This window comes from Neovison vison, chromosome 9 (genome assembly GCF_020171115.1).
Source record: "Neovison vison isolate M4711 chromosome 9, ASM_NN_V1, whole genome shotgun sequence".
In the NCBI taxonomy this organism is placed as follows: domain Eukaryota; kingdom Metazoa; phylum Chordata; class Mammalia; order Carnivora; family Mustelidae; genus Neogale; species Neogale vison.
The window spans coordinates 74,006,847-74,026,446 of NC_058099.1; the positions used below are offsets into that span (position 1 = coordinate 74,006,847).

General features: G+C 44.6%; 2 protein-coding genes across 2 annotated transcripts; one reads left to right on the forward strand and one right to left on the reverse strand.

Annotated features, from left to right (window-relative positions):
• The first annotated feature begins 9,032 nt into the window (after positions 1 to 9,032).
• On the forward strand, positions 9,033 to 12,170 carry LOC122916755 (procathepsin L-like). The gene is made up of 5 exons (XM_044264156.1): positions 9,033 to 9,052; positions 9,528 to 9,723; positions 10,406 to 10,554; positions 11,209 to 11,340; positions 12,026 to 12,170. Exons 1-5 carry the CDS (start codon positions 9,033 to 9,035, stop codon positions 12,168 to 12,170), a joined length of 642 nt encoding a protein of 213 aa, XP_044120091.1.
• A 1,061-nt stretch (positions 12,171 to 13,231) lies between these two features.
• On the reverse strand, positions 13,232 to 17,046 carry LOC122917637 (procathepsin L-like). Its single transcript, XM_044265761.1, has 8 exons — positions 17,019 to 17,046; positions 16,480 to 16,615; positions 16,065 to 16,187; positions 15,816 to 15,962; positions 15,408 to 15,632; positions 14,800 to 14,962; positions 13,824 to 13,941; positions 13,232 to 13,356 (listed from the first exon to the last, which is right to left on the reverse strand). Exons 2-8 carry the CDS (start codon positions 16,603 to 16,605, stop codon positions 13,257 to 13,259), a joined length of 1,002 nt encoding a protein of 333 aa, XP_044121696.1. The 5' UTR covers positions 16,606 to 16,615; positions 17,019 to 17,046; the 3' UTR covers positions 13,232 to 13,256.
• Positions 17,047 to 19,600: the final 2,554 nt, after the last annotated feature.

A 19,600-nucleotide genomic window follows, 5' to 3' on the forward strand; every position in this document is an offset into this window, starting at 1 on the left:
AGCACGAGCGAGGAGAAGGTCAGAGAGCGAAGCAGACTCCCCATGGAGCTGGGAGCCTGATGTGGGACTCGATCCCGGGACTCCAGGATCACGCCCTGAGCCGAAGGCAGTCGTCCAACCAACTGAGCCACCCAGGCGTCCCTGTTTTTACTTTTTAAATAGCCTACATTCTAGATCAATCAGCTCAAGTTGATTTAATGCTGGGAAATACGAATAAAGTAGAAACTATGAATAAAATCATTTTTCAAGAGGGGAAAACTGACTTTAGCCTCAAGTGGGAAATTTCTTGCCCAAGATGTCAGTTTCTAAAATATATGGCTAAGATAGTTTCAGTGTCATTGTTGATCAATTATTGATGACTTTCTAGAAAGGATTTTGAACATTTCTAGAATGCCTTTTGGATGTTTCATTTAGCCACTCTGGACAGAACTGCTAAATCACTAGGGAGCATAAATGGGTTGGTCAGATGGAGGAGGTCGATGGCAGTGGGAAGGCCCAGCAGGGACCTTCAGGTCTGTGTCAGAGTGAGAAGGCCCCACTCACATGCCTTCCCATCAGACCCCATACCATGGGGGAGAGGACCTGACCTTCCTCCCGCAGGTCAGAGCGGTTAGTAATCAAGACAGAAGAGCAGAATACCTTCCTGCCCCTCACTCGAGCGGCTCACCCGCAAATGGAAGCCCCAAATGGTGTGAGCTTGTTCTGAAATTAGGAGCCGTCCCAGCTGAGTATTTTGTCTGGAAACATTTGTTGTTACAACTCACTCAAGGGCCTGGGCACTGCTTCCTCCGTAGGGATATGGTTCCTATGTAAATGGGACCCTGCTTGAAGGGAACTAAAGGGATAAGAGGGGACATGATGATGTCGTGAATGTCCCAGTGTAGCTCTGGGCAAATTTGGGCTGGACTATGGGTCTGGTTGTTCTAGCTAAACAAATAGCCTTCTCATCACTGACAGAAGCAGAAACAGGTACTAAACATTAGCCTCATGCTGAGGCCTTTAGTCACTGGACTGATTCTGGAAGAACATATTAGCAGCATCACATTCCCATGAGCTCAATATTCTATGGCTGTGGGTTTTCTTTTCCTCCTCTGCATTTTTATTTTTTATTTTTATTTAAAAATTTTTTTTTGACATCATGTTCAGCGATTGACTAGTTGAATATAACACCCAGTGCTCATCATTTCGATGTTGTGTTATCGCCAGTAGATTTTGTTACAATTCCTCCACATGTGCGGGATCTTCCCTAGAGTAGGCAAAAAGCCGAGGTTCTAAGTAACAAAGAACATCAACACCGAACAGTCCTACAAGTGTTGGGCATGGTTGGAAATGGCAAGAAGAGCCCCCTAAGGGCTAGCGCCCCAGCATGTGGAGTGTTGTCTGGGCAGGTCAGATGTGCACTCCATTTCTTCAGATTCTTGGTTTGGATAATGCCCTTAATTCCCCCTTCCCAGATTCAGTATGGTTGTCATCATGCTTATTGAGTTTCAGTTCTTCTGGTCTTGGAGTATTACTGACCACGGAGCTGACAAGCATCACAGTGCTTATTCTGGCAGGTGGCAAAACGGCTCACCGCTAACTGCACGTGATTGTCTTCAGGTGGCAGCAACATCTCCCCTAGGTTGAGTTCCAGAGGCTATGACAGGAACTCTCACCAAAATACAACCTGGTGGCTGATTCAGACCCACAGAATGGAGCACCCAGTTCTTCCAGCTCTGGAGCCAACATCCCCAAGGCTACTTGACTGATTCCTCCACAAGCAACAGGGTCATGGGCCACCATGATGGCTGTGTTCCCAACAACTGAGGGGTCAGGGTCCAGCTTCTGAGCTTTGCAGCCAGGCAAGTGCTACAGGCATATCTCCTCTCCCTGCCGCTCATCTCTCTGCCTCTCCATGCTGTGAAAGAAAGAACCATCTTTGCTTTTCTCTGACATTCTCCATTAGGGAAATCTCGAAGGACCACACAAGGTCAAGCCCTCCCTCCTCCTCCAAGGAGCCCCTCCAAGTCCTACACCCTTCAAATCTAGAACCAAGGCCAATGTTAGTATCAATAACCAGGAAGTAAGTACTAAACACAACAGGGACAACTTCCAGGGGAGGGAAGCAAATAAGAAAACTAGAGGGGGTGGGAATGAGAAGCCAATGATCAAAGACCAGAAAGTTCCACAGGATTAGCTTCCTGTCCTTCTCTCCAGTCAGAGCGTGTGATGGGGTTTCTCCCTTTGTAGAAAGCCCACCGTCTCCCTCAATTTCCCCTGAATCTCAGAGACATGTCCTACTCTGGAGGTTCTGCTTGGTTTTGGTCCCAGTCTCATTTCTGCTCCATAAGGCCAAAGATCAGTGGAAGGGTTCCATGGCAGAAGGTGGAGTGGGGAAGGAGTGGTCATGGAGAGCCAGGCCACTGATACCATACCTTCCTGTGACTCCAGCAGTTCTGGAAACTATGGCTCCCAATTCTAAGTACTTTATCAAAGAAACCACCAAGTTACAGCTTTTATTTCATAGGAACACAAATTCAAATATCATACCAAATCGTGTTCTGTATGACTGGTTTTCCAGAGGGTTGCATAAAAAAGTAGAGGAAGCAGCAAAGAGAAATTTGTGCAGCTATTTTTCTTTTTCAAAAGCTCTTCTTTGCTAAGCCAATGACACCATATTCATTGCTTGTGTCTCAAAGAGATATAAATAAATATCATCCAATCCATCTTCCCCAAGGATGTGTGAGAGAAGGAGTATATTAATTCCATGTTACAGAACAAAAAATTTGACACATGAGGAATGTTTCCATGTATTTCCTATATGGGAGAATCTAGATTCCATTTTCTTTTATTTGAGTATACTTTTTAAGATTAATTTATTTATAGAGGAGAAAGTGGGAGGAAGGACAGAGGGAGAGACAATCTTAAGCAGGCTTAGCCCTCAGTGTGGAGCCCAACACAGGGCACAATCTCAGGACTCGGAGATCCCAACCTGAGCAGAAACCAGGAGTCAGATGCTTACCTGTGCCACCTAGGTGCCCTGAGGTATGCTTTTATTTTTAAAATTTTTTAAATTAACATAAAATGTATTATTTGCCCCATGGTACATGTCTGTAAATCAACAGGCTTACACATTTCACAGCACTTACCACACAAAACCTCCGCAATGTCCATAACCCAGCCACCCTAACCCTACCCCCACACTCCCCAACAACCCTTAGTTTGTTTCATGAGATTGAGAGTCTCTTATGGTTTGTCTCCCTCCTGATCCCATCTTGTTTCAATTTTTTTCCTCCCTACCCCCAACGACGCCCCCGCCTTGCCTCTCAAATTCCTCATATCAGAGAGATCATATGTAATTATCGTCTTTCTCTGATTGACTTATTTTGCTTAGAATAATACTCTCTAGTTCCATCCACATCATTGCAGATGGCAAAATTTAATTTCATTTGATGGCTGCATAGTATTCCATTATATACATATATATACACAGACATACATATACATTATATATATATATATATATATATATATATATATACACACACACCACATCTTCTTTATCTATTCATCTGTTGATGGATACCTGGGCTCTTTCCACAGTTTGGCTATGGGGGACACCGCTGCTATAAACATTCAGGTGCAAGTGGCCATTTGGATTACTACATTTGTATCTTTAGGGTAGATACCCAGTAGTGTTATTGCTGGGTCACAGGGTAGCTCTATTTTCAAATTTTTGAGGAACCTCCATAACAGAGTAGCTGCAGCAGCCTACATTCTCACCAACAGTGTAGGAGGGTTCCCCTTTCTCCACATCCTTGCCAACATATGTCCTTTCCTGACTTGTTCATTTTAGCCATTCTGACTGGGGTGAGGTGGTATCTCACTGTGGTTTTTATTTGTATTTCCCTGATGCTGGGTGATGTGGAGCACTTTTTCATGTGTCGGTTGGCTATTTGGATGTATGCTTTGCCAAAATGTCTGTTCATGTCTTCTGCCCATTTTTTTTATTGGATTATTTGTTCTTTGGGTTTTGAGTTTGATAAGTTCTTTACAGATTTTGGATACTAGTCCTTTATCTGATATGTCATTTGTGAATCTCTTCTCCCATTTGGTCCATTGTCTTTTGGATTTGTTGACTGTTTTCTTTGCTGTGCAAAAGCTTTTGATCTTGGTGAAGTCCCAATAGTTCATTTATGCCCTTGCTTCCCTTGTCTTTGGCAATCTTGCTAGGAAGAAGTTGCTGTGGCTGAGGTTGAAGAGGTTGCTGCCTGTGTTCTCCTCTAGGATTTTGATGGATTCCTGTCTCACACTGAGGCCTTTCATCAGTTTTGGATCTACTTTTGTGTGTGGTATGAGGAAACTGTCCAGTTTCATTTTTCTGCATGTGGCTGTCCAATTTTCCCAACATCATTTATTGAAAAGACTGTCTTTTTTCCATTGGACATTCTTTCCTGCTTTGTTGAAAATTAGTTGACCATAGAGCTGAGGGTCTATTTCTGGGCTCTCTATTCTGTTCCATGGATCTATGGTCTGTTTTTGTGCCAGTACCAGACTGTCGGGATGATTACAGCTTTGTAATAGAGCTTGAAGTCTGGAATTGTGATGCTGCCAACTTTGGTTTTCTTTTCCAATAGGCCTCTGGCTATTTGGGGTCTTTTCTGGTTCCATATAAATTTTAGGATAATTTGTTTCATTTCTTTGAAAAAAATTGATGGTATTTTGATAAGAGTTGCATTAAACATGTAGATTGCTTTAGTTAGCTTAGACATTTTCACAATATTGGTTCTTCCAATCCATGAGCATGGAATGTTTTTCCATTTCTTTGTTCTTCCTCAATTTCTCTCATGAATACATTATAGTTTTCTGAGTACAGATTTTTTGCCTCTTTTGTTAGGTTTATTCCTAGGTATCTTATGGTTTGGGTGCAATTGTAAATGGAATTGACTCCCTAATTTCTCTTTCTTCTGTCTTGCTGTTGTTGCATTGATTTCTGTGCATTGATTTTATATTCTGCCACTTTGCTGAATTCCTGTGTGAGTTCTGTCAGTTTTGGAGTGGAGTCTTTTGGGTTTTCCACATAAAGTATCATGTCATCTGCAAAGAGTGAAAGTTTGACTTCTTCTCTGCTGACTTGGATGCCTTTTCTTTCTTTCTGTTGTCTGATTGCTGAGGCTTGGACTTCTAGTACTATGTTGAATAGCTGCAGTGATAGTGAACATCTGAGTCTTGTTCCTGAACTTAGGGGAAAAGTTCTCAGTTTTTCCCCATTGAGAATGGTATCCGCGGTGGGTTTTTCATAGATGGCTTTGATGATATTGAGGTATGTACCCTCTATGCCTACACTGTGAAGAGTTTTGATCAGGAAGGGATGCTGTACTTTGTCAAGTGCTTTTCCACCATCGATTGGGAGTATCATATGGTTCTTATTCTTTCTTTTATTAATGTATTGTATCATATTGACTGATCTGTGGATTTTGAACCAACCGTGCAGCCCTGGAATAAATCCCACTTGGTCGTGGTGAATAATCCTTTTAATGTACTTTTGGATCCTTTTGGCTAGTATTTTGATGAGAATTTTTGCATCTGTGTTCATCAAGTATATTGGTCTGTAATTCTGCATTTTGATGGGGTCTTTAGTTTTGGAATCAAAGTAATGCTGGCCTCTTAAAATAAATTTGGAAGTTTTCCTTCCATTTCTATTTTTTGGAACAGTTTTAGGAGAATAGGTATTAATTCTTCTTTCAGTGTTTGGTAGAATTCCCCTGGGAAGCCGTCTCGCCATGGGCTCTTGTTTGTTAGGAGATTTTTGATGTCTGTTTCAATCTCCTTACTGATTATGGGTCTGTTAAGGTTTTCTATTTCTTCCTGTCTCAGTTGTGGCAGTTTATACAGTTCTAGGAATGCATCCATTTCTTCCAGATTGTCAAATTTGCTGGTGTATAGTTGCTCTTAATATGTTCTTATAATTGCTTGTATTTCTTTTGTGTTGGTTGTGATCTTTCCGCTTTCATTCATGATTTTATTAATTTGGGTCCTTTCTCTTTTCTTTTTGAAAAGTTTGGCCAGGAATTTATCAATCTTATTAAGTTTTTAAAAGAACTAGCTTCTAGTTTCATTGATTTGTTCTACTGTTTTTTGGTTTCTATTTCATTGATTTCCGCTGTGATCTTTATTATTTCTCTTCTCCTGCTGGGTTTAGGTTTTCTTTGCTGTTCTTTCTCCAGCTCCTTAAGGTGTAGGGCTAGGTTGTATACTTGAGACTTTTCTTGTTTCTTGATAAAAACTTGTATTGCTATATACTTTGCTGTGTCCCAAAGATTTTGAACAGTTGTGTTTTCTTTTTCATTTGCTTCCATAAATTTTTTTTTTAGAAAAATTTTTAAAAGATTTTATTTATTTATTTGACAGACAGAGATCATAAGCAGGCAGAGAGGCAGGCAGAGAGAGAAGAGAAAGTAGGCTTCCCTCGGAGCAGAGAGTCTGATTTGGAGCTCAATCACAGGACCCTGGATCATGACCTGAGCTGAAGGCAAAGGCTTTAACCCCCTGAGCCACCCAGGCACCCCTGTCAGACACATCTCCAAAAGCCAGGGAAATGGACAAAAATTAACTATTGGGACTTCATCAAGATAAAAAGCATTTGCACAGCAAATATATATAGATAGATAGATATAGATATAGATAGATATATAGATACAGACAGATACATAGACACAGATATCTAGATATATATCTATATTTCTCTATATATGTCTCTATATATCTATATATATCTCTAAATATCTATGTATCTAGATATATCTAGATATATATCTATGTCTATGTATCTATATCTGTCTGTATCTCTTTATCTATATATATCAGCCATTAAAAAAAAAAGGAAGAAATCTTGTCATTTGCAACGAATTGGATGGAACTACAGGGTATATGCTAAGTAAAATAAGCCAATCAGAAAAAGACAGTTATATGATCTCACTGATATGTGGAATTTAAGAAACAAAACAGAGGATTTAAGGGGAAAGAGGAAAAAATAAACCAAAGTGAAGTCCCAGAGGGAGAAAAACCATAAGAGATTCGTAATCATAAGAAATAAACTGAAGGTTGCTGGAGGGGTGGTGGGTGGATAGGGTGACTGGGTGATGGGCATGAGGGAAGGCACGCGATGTACTGAGCCTTGGGTGTTATACAGGACTGGGGAACTACTGACCTCTACCTCTGAAACCAAGAATACATTATATGTTAAGTAAAAAAATAAAAATAAAATAAAAACCTATGTGTACAAAAAAAACTTGAACAGATAAGGAGCTGCTTCTTAGATGAACGAAAAGATGGTTTCTGGAGATGGAAAAGCATCCTCTTCTCCTGGTGAAGATTCTATGATGATCATTGAACTGACCACAAAAGACTTAGAATATTACATAAATGGAGTTGATGAAGCTGTGATAGGGTGTGGGACTCTGTTGGAAAGAAGTTTTACCGTGGGTAAAATGCTAACAAACAGCATTGCATGCCCCAGAGAAGGCGATTGCAGAGAACTTCACTGTTGTCTTATTTTAAGAAACTGCCAGGGCTACCCCGAATTTCAGCATCCACCACCTTGATCAGACAGCAGCCGTCAACATGGACACAGACCTTCCAACAGCAGAACGATCGTGTTTGCTGAAACACGATTTTGGTTAGCACTTTTTAGCAATGAAGTGTTTTTTGATTAATGCCTGTGCATTTTTTAGACATAAAGCGATTGCACACTAAATAGACTACAGTAAAGGGTAAACATGACTTGTGTATGCAATGGGAAACCAAAAAATTTCTTTAATTCACTTCATTGTGCTATTGCTTTATTGCAGGATTCTGGAACCCTGAGTTGTGAGAAAAATGTCTAAAAATACAGATTATTTTTCCCAGTACTAGACACATAGTAGAGAGCATGCAATCATGAAATACAATTCAATGCACTTCTATGGCGCACTTCCTTCTTGTCTTACCATGAAAGCAGTTAACGGGAGTTGGACATCCATTTCCTTACTGAATATGCATAGACTTGTTTTTCTAAGCCAGACTGTTGCGAACTCATTGGTCACTTAATTGAATCACTGTGAGCTCACTGTTTTTAGTCAAACCAGTTAAGGTAGGGATACAAGTCCACACAATTGTCCAGATGTTTTTATTCTGTTAAAAACAAGATCTAATCATCAAGAAAATATCAGAATAGAAGTCATCGGCTTGGCCAACAAAAGCAAAACCAACAGGATCACAGTGTGCCCAGGTGGTGTGGGCAGGACCAGCCAGGCCAAACCCCAGGGCTTTCGATGAATGACCTTAAAGCCACAGCCCAACATCAGAGAATCCCCTAGGAGCCACACCTGCTGTCACACCTGCAGAGCTGCCGTCAGGTGAGGACCCCCTGCCCCCACTGGTGGGCCCAGTCCCGTCCTTGTGTATATATTGGGAGGCTTAAGTCAAAGTCAATGCTTTTAGTCCATCCTAGGGGCTCTAATAGCTCATAAGAAGAGGATGGCTTTTTAGACAGATTGGTCTGTTCAGATGCTCATTTCTTTTCCCTTTCTAGGTTTTGAAATATGCATCCTTTTCTCTTCCTGCCCACACTTTGCTTGGGAATAGTCTCAGCTACTACAAAATTTGGTCGAGGTTTAGATGCTCAATGGATCCAATGGAAGGCAACCTATGGGAAACTCTATGGCATGGTTGGGAACATCTAAGCTGTCTGGAGGGCCCCACAGAGAACATCCACGCTGGTGGGAGTTCACAGCAGAGAGTAGCCTCTGGAGGCCGCTCTCACCCAGAGAGGAAACGGGGCCGTGACTGTGCACCATGGGGACAGACGTCCTGCTGTGTGGTTGCTGGAGAGCAGCTCCCGGAGCATCAGCCCAGCCCTGGTCCAGGCCCCTCCTCCTCTCTGTGAGCACATCCACTTCGAGTAGGTGAGTTGGCTTTCAATAGAAATAAAATCGTAGGTTATATGTTTGTCTCTAGAGTGAAAGACGGAGGAGAGCAGTGCGGGAGAGGAATCTGAAAACGCTCCAAGGGCGATGAATGCGTCGGTGACCTGGTGAGGGCGGCTGGGGTTCCTGAACCTTTTGTTCTCTCTCTCTGTGGTACTTCGCCAAAGAATTCTCATCCTTGTCAACATTCTACTTTCTTTTCCTTGAAGACCAGTGAAGAATTCAGACACATGATGAATGACCTTAAAATCCAGAAGGACACAGAGGGGAAAGTGTTTGAAATACCCTTCTTTGCTGATTTCATTGTACCTGTGGACAGGAGACAGACAGCCGGGGTAGGTCCTATGAGTCTGAAGGATCACTTCTCACCAAAAAAAAAAGGATCACTTCTTTCCAAAAGTAAAGTCGAAAAGAAAACAGCAGCTCTTCGGTGGGTCCCTGCTGGGGAACAACACACCCTCGCTGTGTTTTACAAGAGTTTTCAGATTCATGGGCTGTTGGCAAAGCCTTGCTGTTTGTTGTTTAGGCTGAGAGCTTTCTAATTTGGTTTCAGGGTCGGTGTGCTTCTGGCTGGGCTTTTAGGGAAGCCGGTGCCCTCGAAGTACAAAGGTTCCGGAAAACAGGCCAAATTGTGTCACTGAGTGAGTGGAACCCGCTGGACTATTCTTGGTCTCAAGGCAGCGAGGGCTGCCATGTTGGCCTGATGAATTATGCCTTCCAGTATATTCTGAACAACGGAGACCTGGACTCAGAGGAATCCTATCCATATCGTCCAGGGGTCAGTGGAGCTCTTCACGTGTCATCCGTCCAGCTCTACTCCCAGAGTCACATGCTTTTGAAGAACACAGATACCGTATTTAATATTTGCATTTTATTTTAACTTTTTAAAAAGATTTTATTTATTTATTTGACAGACAGAGATGACAAGTAGGCAGAGAGGCAGGCAGATGGGGGCGGGGGAAGCAGGCTCCCCACCAAGGAGGGAGCCCCATGAGGGGTCCAATCCCAGGATGTTGAGATCATGACCTGGGCCGAGGGCAGAGGCTTAACCCACTGAGCCACCCAGGCACTCATAATATTCACACGTTAAATGGTGGACCCTAGAGCTGCAAACTGTCAGGACTGTCATTAAACCAGACAAGCTAGGCACAGAGCCTGCCTCGGTGGGGACCACATGATTATTTTTATTTCTATGTTACAGGGAGACATACATACCATTCTCTACAGGGTACAGATTTCTCTGGAATGAACCAGTTCTTAAGGACACGTAGACCCTGAATAATTCATTGAACACATACAAGGTAGTTTTTCAATTTCAAAATAACCAATAGCATTTCAGCTCCTGGGATGCTTTACAACAAATTTGGCTTGGAAATCACTCACCTGTAAGCTGTCTTGAGCTCATGCTCCCCAGGAGGTGGATGGTCGTGATCAAGTCTCTTCCCCTTTCCCTCTGAAAGGACAGACCCTGCACATACAGACCTGGGCATCCTGCTGCCAGCGCCACTGGCCCGGTAAGCATGCCTCCGCAGGAGGAGTCCCTTGTGCTGGTGGTGGCAGCTGTGGGGCCCGTCCCTGCTGCTCTCCGTGCAAGCCTGGACACCTTCCGGTTCTATAAAGAGCATATGCATCTGTCTATGGAGAAATAGAGGTAGAAAAATCGGAAAACCACCCTAAGATACAGCAGGAGTGACACTAGGGGTATGCAGAATTCAATGTAGAATTTGGGGGGGGGTGGATTTCACACAGTTCATCCTGCGCCCTAACATTTATGCCTTCTGTTTCCGCCTGTCATGACTGGACCCAAATCCCCATGATTTTAAACACATTATCAATATATGGAAATGGCTACATAATTTGATTGGTATAGCTTGTTTTACCTTTTTCCAATTCTTACACCTTGAAAAATTTTAAAGAATGTTACTACTGAGATTAACACGGGAAAGGAGCCCTTAGGCAAGTCATTTTGTGTTCTCTGCTGTTTCCATAGGCTCACATCCTTTAAGGAGAATCACAGGAGGCATTTTTTTATGCCTCTTGACTATTGTTTACAAAAGAGATTGCGACACTTTGTGTTTCTGCTAACATCAGAGGAGGGCCTAAACCCCTAGCTTACCTAAACAAAACTATCTGACTTTTAATCTTAGCTGGATTTATAGTGCAACTGAATTTTGATACATCTCCCTTTCTGTGGCTGATAGGCTGATAGGCTGATAGGCTGCTACTATCGCATGTCACATGGGAAACCTCAGCCCAACATTAGATTTTACTTTCTAGGCATTTATTGTGCTCCAAACCGCAGCAGTGAAGAGCTGAATCACGGCGTTCTGCTGTTTGTTTATGGATCTGAAGGAGAAGAATCCGGGAACCAAAACTATTGGATTATCAAGAACAGGTATACAAAGCCAAGAATACTTATCTTGGACATTGAAAAGGGAATCCTTTTTGGAATTGGTGCTTGGAGACAAGTCCCCTAACCCTTGAGTACACTTGTGAAATCCCAGAAACGTTTATCCAGTGTGGAGGGAACACAGGCATATCATGGGACAACCACAGGAAGGTACTGTCTCAAGCTGGGGGGTTCTGCGATAGATTTCCACCACTGCATTTCTAAATTGGATTTTTTTTTTTAAAGAATTTATTTATTTATTTGACAGAGAGAAATCACAAGTAGTTGGAGAGGCAGGCAGAGAGAGAGAGAGGGAAGCAGGCTCCCCGCTGAGCAGAGAGCCCGATGCGGGGCTCGATCCCAGGACCCTGAGATCATGACCTGAGCCGAAGGCAGCGGCTTAACCCACTGAGCCACCCAGGCGCCCTCTAAATTGGATTTTTTAAAATTTCTGAAACACATCTGGCCCAAAGATTTTCCTTTTCCTGCTCATGTTTCAGTTTTGTGAAAGGTCTGGGAAAGAAGGACTGTGTGCTGGGTTAGAAGTCGAGCACGAACAGGAATGGCCTCTCTGGGTTCTTCCTGAATCTGTCCTGGCCTCTCGTGCCCTGCTCAGGGTCGGGTGTGATTGTTCATGAAGGGAAATATGTTTGTTCCTCTGGAATAATTGGCAAACCCTGGCTTCTTTCAACTGGGGCACGGACTGGGGCACACAGGGTTCCATGCTGATGGCCAAGGCCCTGGACAACCAGTGTAGAATGGCCACTGTGGCCAGCTATGTGGGAGCTTTCAACCAGCTTTCAACCAGCAGGAATGCTAAGTGGAATTTGTGCTGAGGTTGTAGTTGAGTAAAAAAGTAAAAAATGGAGTAAAAAAGGAGTAAAAAAGCCACAAAGTTGCTTTCTACAGCTTTCCCAGCTTTGAAGTCCCATGTGTGCGGCAAAGGCTGTGTCTGTACTTCACAGTGCAGGGAGGGCACCTCTGCTATGGCAGACTCGTTTCCTGCTTGCTGGGGACAGAGGACCGCCTGGGCGCCCTCGCACCCGCTGTTTCCCAAGTAGCTTCGTATCCAGATAATCCATGTACCATTGTGACACAATTTGGGGTGTCCTCCCTGGCCCCCACAGTCTCTTCCTCTAAAACTCCCCTGGGATGTTTACAGACTACTAGCTGAGCTGGGGAGTGTGGAGAGAGAAACCCAGTTAGTAAATGAGTGGTAGGAAATCTGCAAAGAGTAAAGAGGACATAGATTAGAACGAGGATGAATAAAAGGGGTGAAGGGGAATGGGAGGTCCAGGCTTCCAGCTATGGAATGAGTAAGTCCCGGGAATAGAAGGCACAGCATAGGGAATATCGTCAATGGTGTTGTAATAGCACCGTAATGGTACAGTGTGAGACTGACAGACAGCAACTATCCTTGCAGTGAGCATAGCGTACTCTATAGGGTTGGCAAATTACTGCGTTGTGCACCTGAAACTAATGTAAAATTGTAACAATGTTACAGATGTAACAATCATTTGTACTCAAAACAATCAGGCCACCCAGTATTCTCCCAGTGGACCACTGCCCTATCCAAGGATATCCTAGAGCCCAGTCACCTTTTGACTCTATAAAGAGTTAAAGTAGTAACATTTTACCTCCCTTTTACTTTGAAGTTTTTTATTAAAAAATAAAACTTCATACATTTTTTAAAAAAATGAAAATCCAAAAGTTATTAGACAAGTTGTCATACAAAGGCGTTTACATCAGTAACGAGCGAAGTGGTAACATTCCTCATATAAAATCCACACAGTCAAATCCCAACTTGAGTCTTCAATGGTTCAAGTGTTTTTATTCCATATCATAAGATGTGGTCGGCTTTCAAACAAAATTCATCTTCTCGATATTCTGCTCCCAGTCAAGGCCTTCTTTACGCCCTCATCTCACACGACAGGAAAGCTGGCCATGGTGGCGATTCCACAGTGGTTGTCCCGGTCCTTGGCCAACAGCATGTAGCCCTCCATGCCCCAGTTTGTACCCCAGCTGAAAGAAGACAGGGTTTGCCATTTATTACAAACAATCAATCGCATTTCCCTTCATGAACCATCACACCCGACCCTGAGCAGGGCACCAGAGGCCAGGACAGATTCAGGAAGAATCCGGAGAGTCTGTTCCTGTTCCTGCTTGAGTTCTAACCCAGCACAGAATTCCGTCCCCAGACCTTTCGCAGACTACAAATGGAAACACAGAAAAAAGAAACTCTTGGGGCCAGATGCATTTCAGAAATGAGAAAATTTTCAAGTTGAGAAACGCAATGGTTGCAAAACTATGGCAGGACCCTAGCAAGCTACTGCCGTCATCACGTGAGTATGTCCCTTCCCCCTTAATGGCATAAACACTTCAGAGATTTCAGAAGTGTGCTCAAGGGTTTGAGGATCTGCCTCCAAACATTGATTCTAGAAAGAATTCCCTTTTCAATTTCCAAGGTAGGTGTTCTTGGCTCTTTATACCTGTTCTTGACTATCCAGTATTTTTTGTCCTCCGATTCCTCTCCTTCAAAGCCATAGCCAACCACCAGAATGCCGTGATTCAGGCGTATATTGCTGCAGCTTGGATCATAATAAATGCCTGGAGAAGAGAGAGTCAGTGCTGAGCGGGAACATCCAAGTGACATGATAACATGTGACAACAACCTAGTGACCCCAGCAAAGGCAGCATCTCAAAATCCAGTTGTGATATCAATCGAGATAAGATTTAGAAATCAGATCTTTTCGTTTAGCTAGGCTAGGGATTTAGGTCATCATCTAGTACTACCAGAAATATATGCTGTCATAGTCTCTTTTGTAAAGAACAGTGAAGAGGCGTAAAAGAGCACTTGTTGAAACTTTGTCATTCTACCATATGATATCAGCCGAAGAAGCAGCAGAGAACAGAAAATTACTTGAGTCAAGGGGTTCTTTCCAGTGTCTATTTCAGGAGTAAAATTCCTTGGAAAACTTCAAGGTCCAAACATTGGAAAAAAGTGAAGTAAACTATACCAGTCAAGTTATGTAGCCATTTAAATATATTTATAGGGGTGCCTGGGTGGCTCAGTGGGTTAAAGCCTCTGCCTTTGGCTCAGGTTATGATCCCAGGGTCCTGAGATAGAGCCCCATGTCAGGATCTCTACTCGGCAGGAAGCCTGCTCCCCAAACCCACCCTGGTCTCTTCCTGCCTCTCTGCCTGCTTGTGATCTGTCTGCCAAATAAATAAATATATAAAATATTTTTTAAAAATTAAATTTATTTATGAAGTGCTTAAAGGCCTGGGGATATGGGTCAAGTCATGTCAAATGGTGACCACAAGCACAAGGATTACATATACAGAATGAGCCACCATGAAAATCCATACCCTCCTGAGTCCCACATAAAAAAAAGCCCCTCTTGTTGTATGTCATGCTGGTTACCCGTATATTCTGGCCAATTTTCTACGTAGACAAATGCTCACCTGTTTTATAGAACTGGAAGGAATAGGGGCTTGAGTCTACAGCAGCAGAGACGGGCCCCACAGTTGCCACTGTGGTCATAAGACCATCCTCCTTGTTATAGACGTGCCAGAAGGTAGTCACGTTGGCGGCAGATTTCTCAGGCCTGTATCTGCAGTAGTCATTCTTTCAAAGGTAAAGGGGAAGGGACTTGATTAATACCGTCCACCTCCTGGGGAACATGAGCTCAAGACAGTTTGCAGCTGAATGATGTCCAAGTCGAGTGTGTTATAAAACATCTCAAGAGGCAGAATATGATTGCTTGTTTTGAAATTGAGAAACGAGGCAATATCTATTCAATGAGACACTCCTTTGGTCTACTTGTGCATAGATTTTTCACTCTGGAGATCTGTAGTGTATTTAGAACGGTATTTGTGTTGCTGTGTGACTGAGAAGTGGGAACACCTGTGTGGTAACCCTCTAGGTGGAGAACTGTGCCAGGCTAACAGATTTTAATCTGTTCTGACCATGTGCAGATACAGAGTCTACAGTCTAAAATGAGAATTTGAAATATAGGCTTTGTTTTACTGAATATACTCAACTTTGATAAAAGATAAGGAAGTCTGTTTACCCTTGCAAGATACGGGTAGGATTCCTCTGATTCCAGGCCTCCGTTGTCCATAACATATTGGAAGGCAAAATCCATCAGGCCACCGCGGCAGCCCTCATTGCCTTGAGACCAAGAGCAGTCCACGAGGTTCTGCTTGCTCAGTGACACAAGTTTGCCCGTTTTCCGGAATATCTGTCCTTCAAGGGCACCAGCTGCACTAAAAGCCCAACAAGATTGACACGGACCCTGAAAACAAAATGATACAGCTCTTAGTCTACAAAGTTAATAGCAAGACTTGACAACAGCCCTTACATCTGAAAACTCTTCCAAAACATAACAAACGGTATCCGGTTTCTCAACTTCCATCACGAGGGCATGGGTTCCTCGTGGCTTTGCTCTTAGAAAGGGAGCTGCTGAGTACTGTCTCACCTGATCCTTCACAGGGGTCACGTAGCCTTTCTCTCTCCAGTCCACAGACGAGGGGATCTCAGCAAAGAGAGGGGGTTGGAACACGTTCCTTTCCTCTTGCTTCAGGATTTTAAGGTCATTCAACACCTGTTGGAATTCTTCACTGGTCTTCAAGGAAAAGGAAATAGAATGTTGACAAGCATGAGATTTTTTTTTGGAACAAATCCTTAGAGGAAGCACAAAACATTCAGCAACCCCAGCCGCCCTCACCAGGTCACCAAAGTCATTCATTGCCATCGTGAAGCTGTGTTTCCCTTGGCTGTACTCCTGGTTGTGCTGTTCAATCACTTTCAGATTCATCTCCCACACTGCTCTCCTCCGTCCTTCTTCATCCTGGAGACAGACACACAACCCATCATGCTGATTTCTATCTAAGCCCAGCTCACCTGCACCAAGTGGATGTGCTCACAGAGGGGAGCAGAGACCTTGGCCAGGGCTGGGCTGATGCTCCAGGAGCTGCTCTCCAGCAACCACACAGCAGGACATCTGTCCCCATCATGCACAGTCACAGTGCCCTGCTACCTGCCTGGGTACCAGTGGCCTCCAGAAACTACTCTCCACTGTGGACTCCCACCAGCATGGAACATTCCCTGGGGTCTCAGTGGACAGCTCAGATGTTACCAACCTTGTTGTACAGTCTCTTGTGAGCCACCTTCCACTGGGACCAGCGCCCATCTAAGCTCTGATCAAGTTGTGGAGCAGCTGAGGCTATCCCCAGGCAAAGGGCAGCCAGGAAGAGAGAAGGATGCATGTTCCAAAACCTAGGAATGGAAAAGAAATGAGTTTTGGATTAAACCAACCATCAAAAGAGCCATCCTTTATTCTGAGATGTTAGAACCACTCTGGTACAGTAAAGACATTGCGTTAATCCTCCCAAGTGTTTCCACGGGGCTGTGGAGAGGTGGCGCGTGCAGGGGGCCTGCTGGCCTGTTCCCTGCCCTGCAGCCCGCAACCCACCGGCTGCTTCCAGAGCATGTAGATGGCAATACAGGGAGTGACAAGCCCTGAGTCTGGGGTGTAGGGGTCAAGCTGCCATGCCTGGAGGGACCAGGCCCTGGAAGAGTGCCTCCCGGGAGCCCAAAACCCCTGGCTCCCAAGGCTGGTACCCCCCTCCCCATGTTTTAAGGGGTAGCCTTTCCCTTCAGGTCCAGGTTGGGATCTCACCTGAGGCAGGTGCAGTCAGAGGTGCAGGTCGGAGGTGTCCAGCATGCCTGCTGATGGGTAGGAGACTGTCCATATAAGCCTGGCATTTGGCCCTGCTTGTCCTGCCCCTGGCACCTGCCTGCACAGCAATTGGCTGAGCCAGCCTGTGGGCGGGGCTCTGTGCCCTGGAGCTCGGGGGCCTTGGGGCATGTGATAGCTGGGTCCCTACTTGTTGCAGGGGAGATTGTGCCTGCCTCAGGGGCCCCGGGAAAGTCAACTGAGAGGACTTGGGAAAGCCCTGTAGAAGGGGATCCAGCACCTTCCCAGGGACCCCGATCAACTAAATAACATAACAAATAAATTTATGTGTTGGCAGGTGGTTCACAAAAGAAGCTCACAGGGAGCCCCAAGTGGGTTTCCAGCATCACCCTGCCTGTCCTCTAATCTTTGGTTAAAATCTCCCTGAGGGCTGAGAACAGGATAATCTAGTCTAATTGTTCCTGTTAATTCCAAGCAAAGGGGCAGCTGGAGGAAGTAGAGCCCTCAGGGGATAGTGTCATCACTGTTTCAGGATGGGCTGCCTCTGGTTTTTGGAAGAATCTGGAGACAATGGGCTATTGTCCAACAGGGGATGCCCTGGGCAAGGCTCAAGTGCTTTCCAGCAAAGGGACTGATGGCAGGAGTGTCCAGGGAAGGTGTGGCGTTTTGGAATGTTTCTGTCCTGACTCCCCCCACGGGGATTCTTCCTCCCTCCCAAGCCTTTCCCAAAACCAACAGAAATGATTTACTTCCAGAAAAATACGGTTGAACAAAGGGAAGAACGACGGAAGGTAGAAACTGCTTTTTCCTCCCCACTCTCTGCATTCTGGATGATTATGTTTCTCGGTGTCCAATGTGCTTTTCTCGAGATTTAAATTTAAATGTTTTAGAAAAACAGCTCTTCTAAACAGGGGGGGAAAAAAAAAGCTTTCATCAGCAGACCATGAATTTTCCCTCTGATGACCAGTTTTGCTCTTCTTAGGAACACGATTCCACGCGTCTAGACAGTGGGTCACAGCCTCCTTCCCTGGACCTCTGTCCGTGAGACCCCCTAGTGAGCCTCCGCACTCCTCATCTCCAGCCCTTCTCTGCTCACGGAGGGCAGGCGAGAAAGGGGTTCCGTACAGGGGCCGGGAGTCAGGGCGGGGCCGGCATGGGCATTCTGTCCCTCTCGGCTAGCCCCCCCACCCTGGCAGGCTCTGCAGCACCCCCAGACTCAGATTCCTCGTGCAGGATGTGGGGCAGTGATTTGATTTTCCTCAGAGGATGCTTGTGAGACTGAATGAGCTAACACAGGTCATGCATTAGCATAGAGTAGGGCTCAATCCATACTGCTTTCTCGTGAGGTCAAAGGGAAAATCCTTCCAAAGGTCTCACTTAATTCAGAAAATATATATTCATGGATTTGTTACATGGGCCTTCCTACTTATTTCTTTACTTCCTGGGAGCCAGGTTACCACATAATGAAAAGAACCCTAAAGTATAGGTAAGTAAGGCTATATGTTAAAAAGCCAAGCTACATCTAGTTAACATTCTTTTTTTTTTTTTTAAAGATTTTATTATTTATGACAGAGAGAGACATCACTAGTAGGCAGAGAGGCAAGCAGAGGGAGAGAGGGGGAAGCAGGCTCCCTGCTTATCAGAGAATCCGATGTGGGGCTCAATCCCAGGACCCTAAGACCATGACCTGAGCTAAAGGCAGAGGCTTAACCCACTGAGCCATCCAGGCGCCCCGTCTAGTTAACATTCTTAAATCATGCTCCCAAACTGGTATGTAAGGGACACACATATCCTAGGACTATGTCCACAGTACCTAAAATATTGTCTCACGTTTGACCCGTTAAGCTAGAGCTAATATCACATTTTCAACTACAGATAGCTAATTTTGCCTATTACAATTTAGGAGGTCATCGAAGGCATTTCTCTAAGAGCCGTCCGGGTAACAGTGAGATGATGTTTCATACCCAGCAGCATGGATAAAAGTGACGAGGGGCAACACGTGTGTGCGGGAGCGCGTGGAGTCGTAGGAACTCTCGGCTGCTCTCGGTGCGGGTGCAAACAGTAAGCCACTCGGGCAGGGGCTCCGCGGCTTCTTATAACAGGAACTGCACACCCGATACTAACTCAGCATTTCTAGGGTCAGGTTTCTACCCACGTGAGCATGTTCTTTTACGCATCGTAACTTCCAGCAGGAAAACACAGGAGAATGAATGAACACCCTGTAGTACATTCACACTCGACGATTGAGAGGAACAAGCTTTCTCTGTGTGCACCAACACAGATGATCCTTTTAAGATTTATTTGAGAGAGACAGGGAGGGAGAGGAAGAAGCAGGCTCCCTGCTGAGCGGAGAGCCTGACTCAGGGCTCGATCCCAGAACCCCAAGATCATGACCCAAACTGAAAGAAAAGGCTCAAAGGACTGAACCACGCAGGCGACCCAACAGAGATGATTCTGAAAAACACTATGTCAGGGGTTGCCTGGTGGCTCAGTCAGTTAAGTGTTCAACTCATGATTTCGGCTCCCGTCACGATCTCAGGCTGTGAGATCAAGCCCCACGTGGG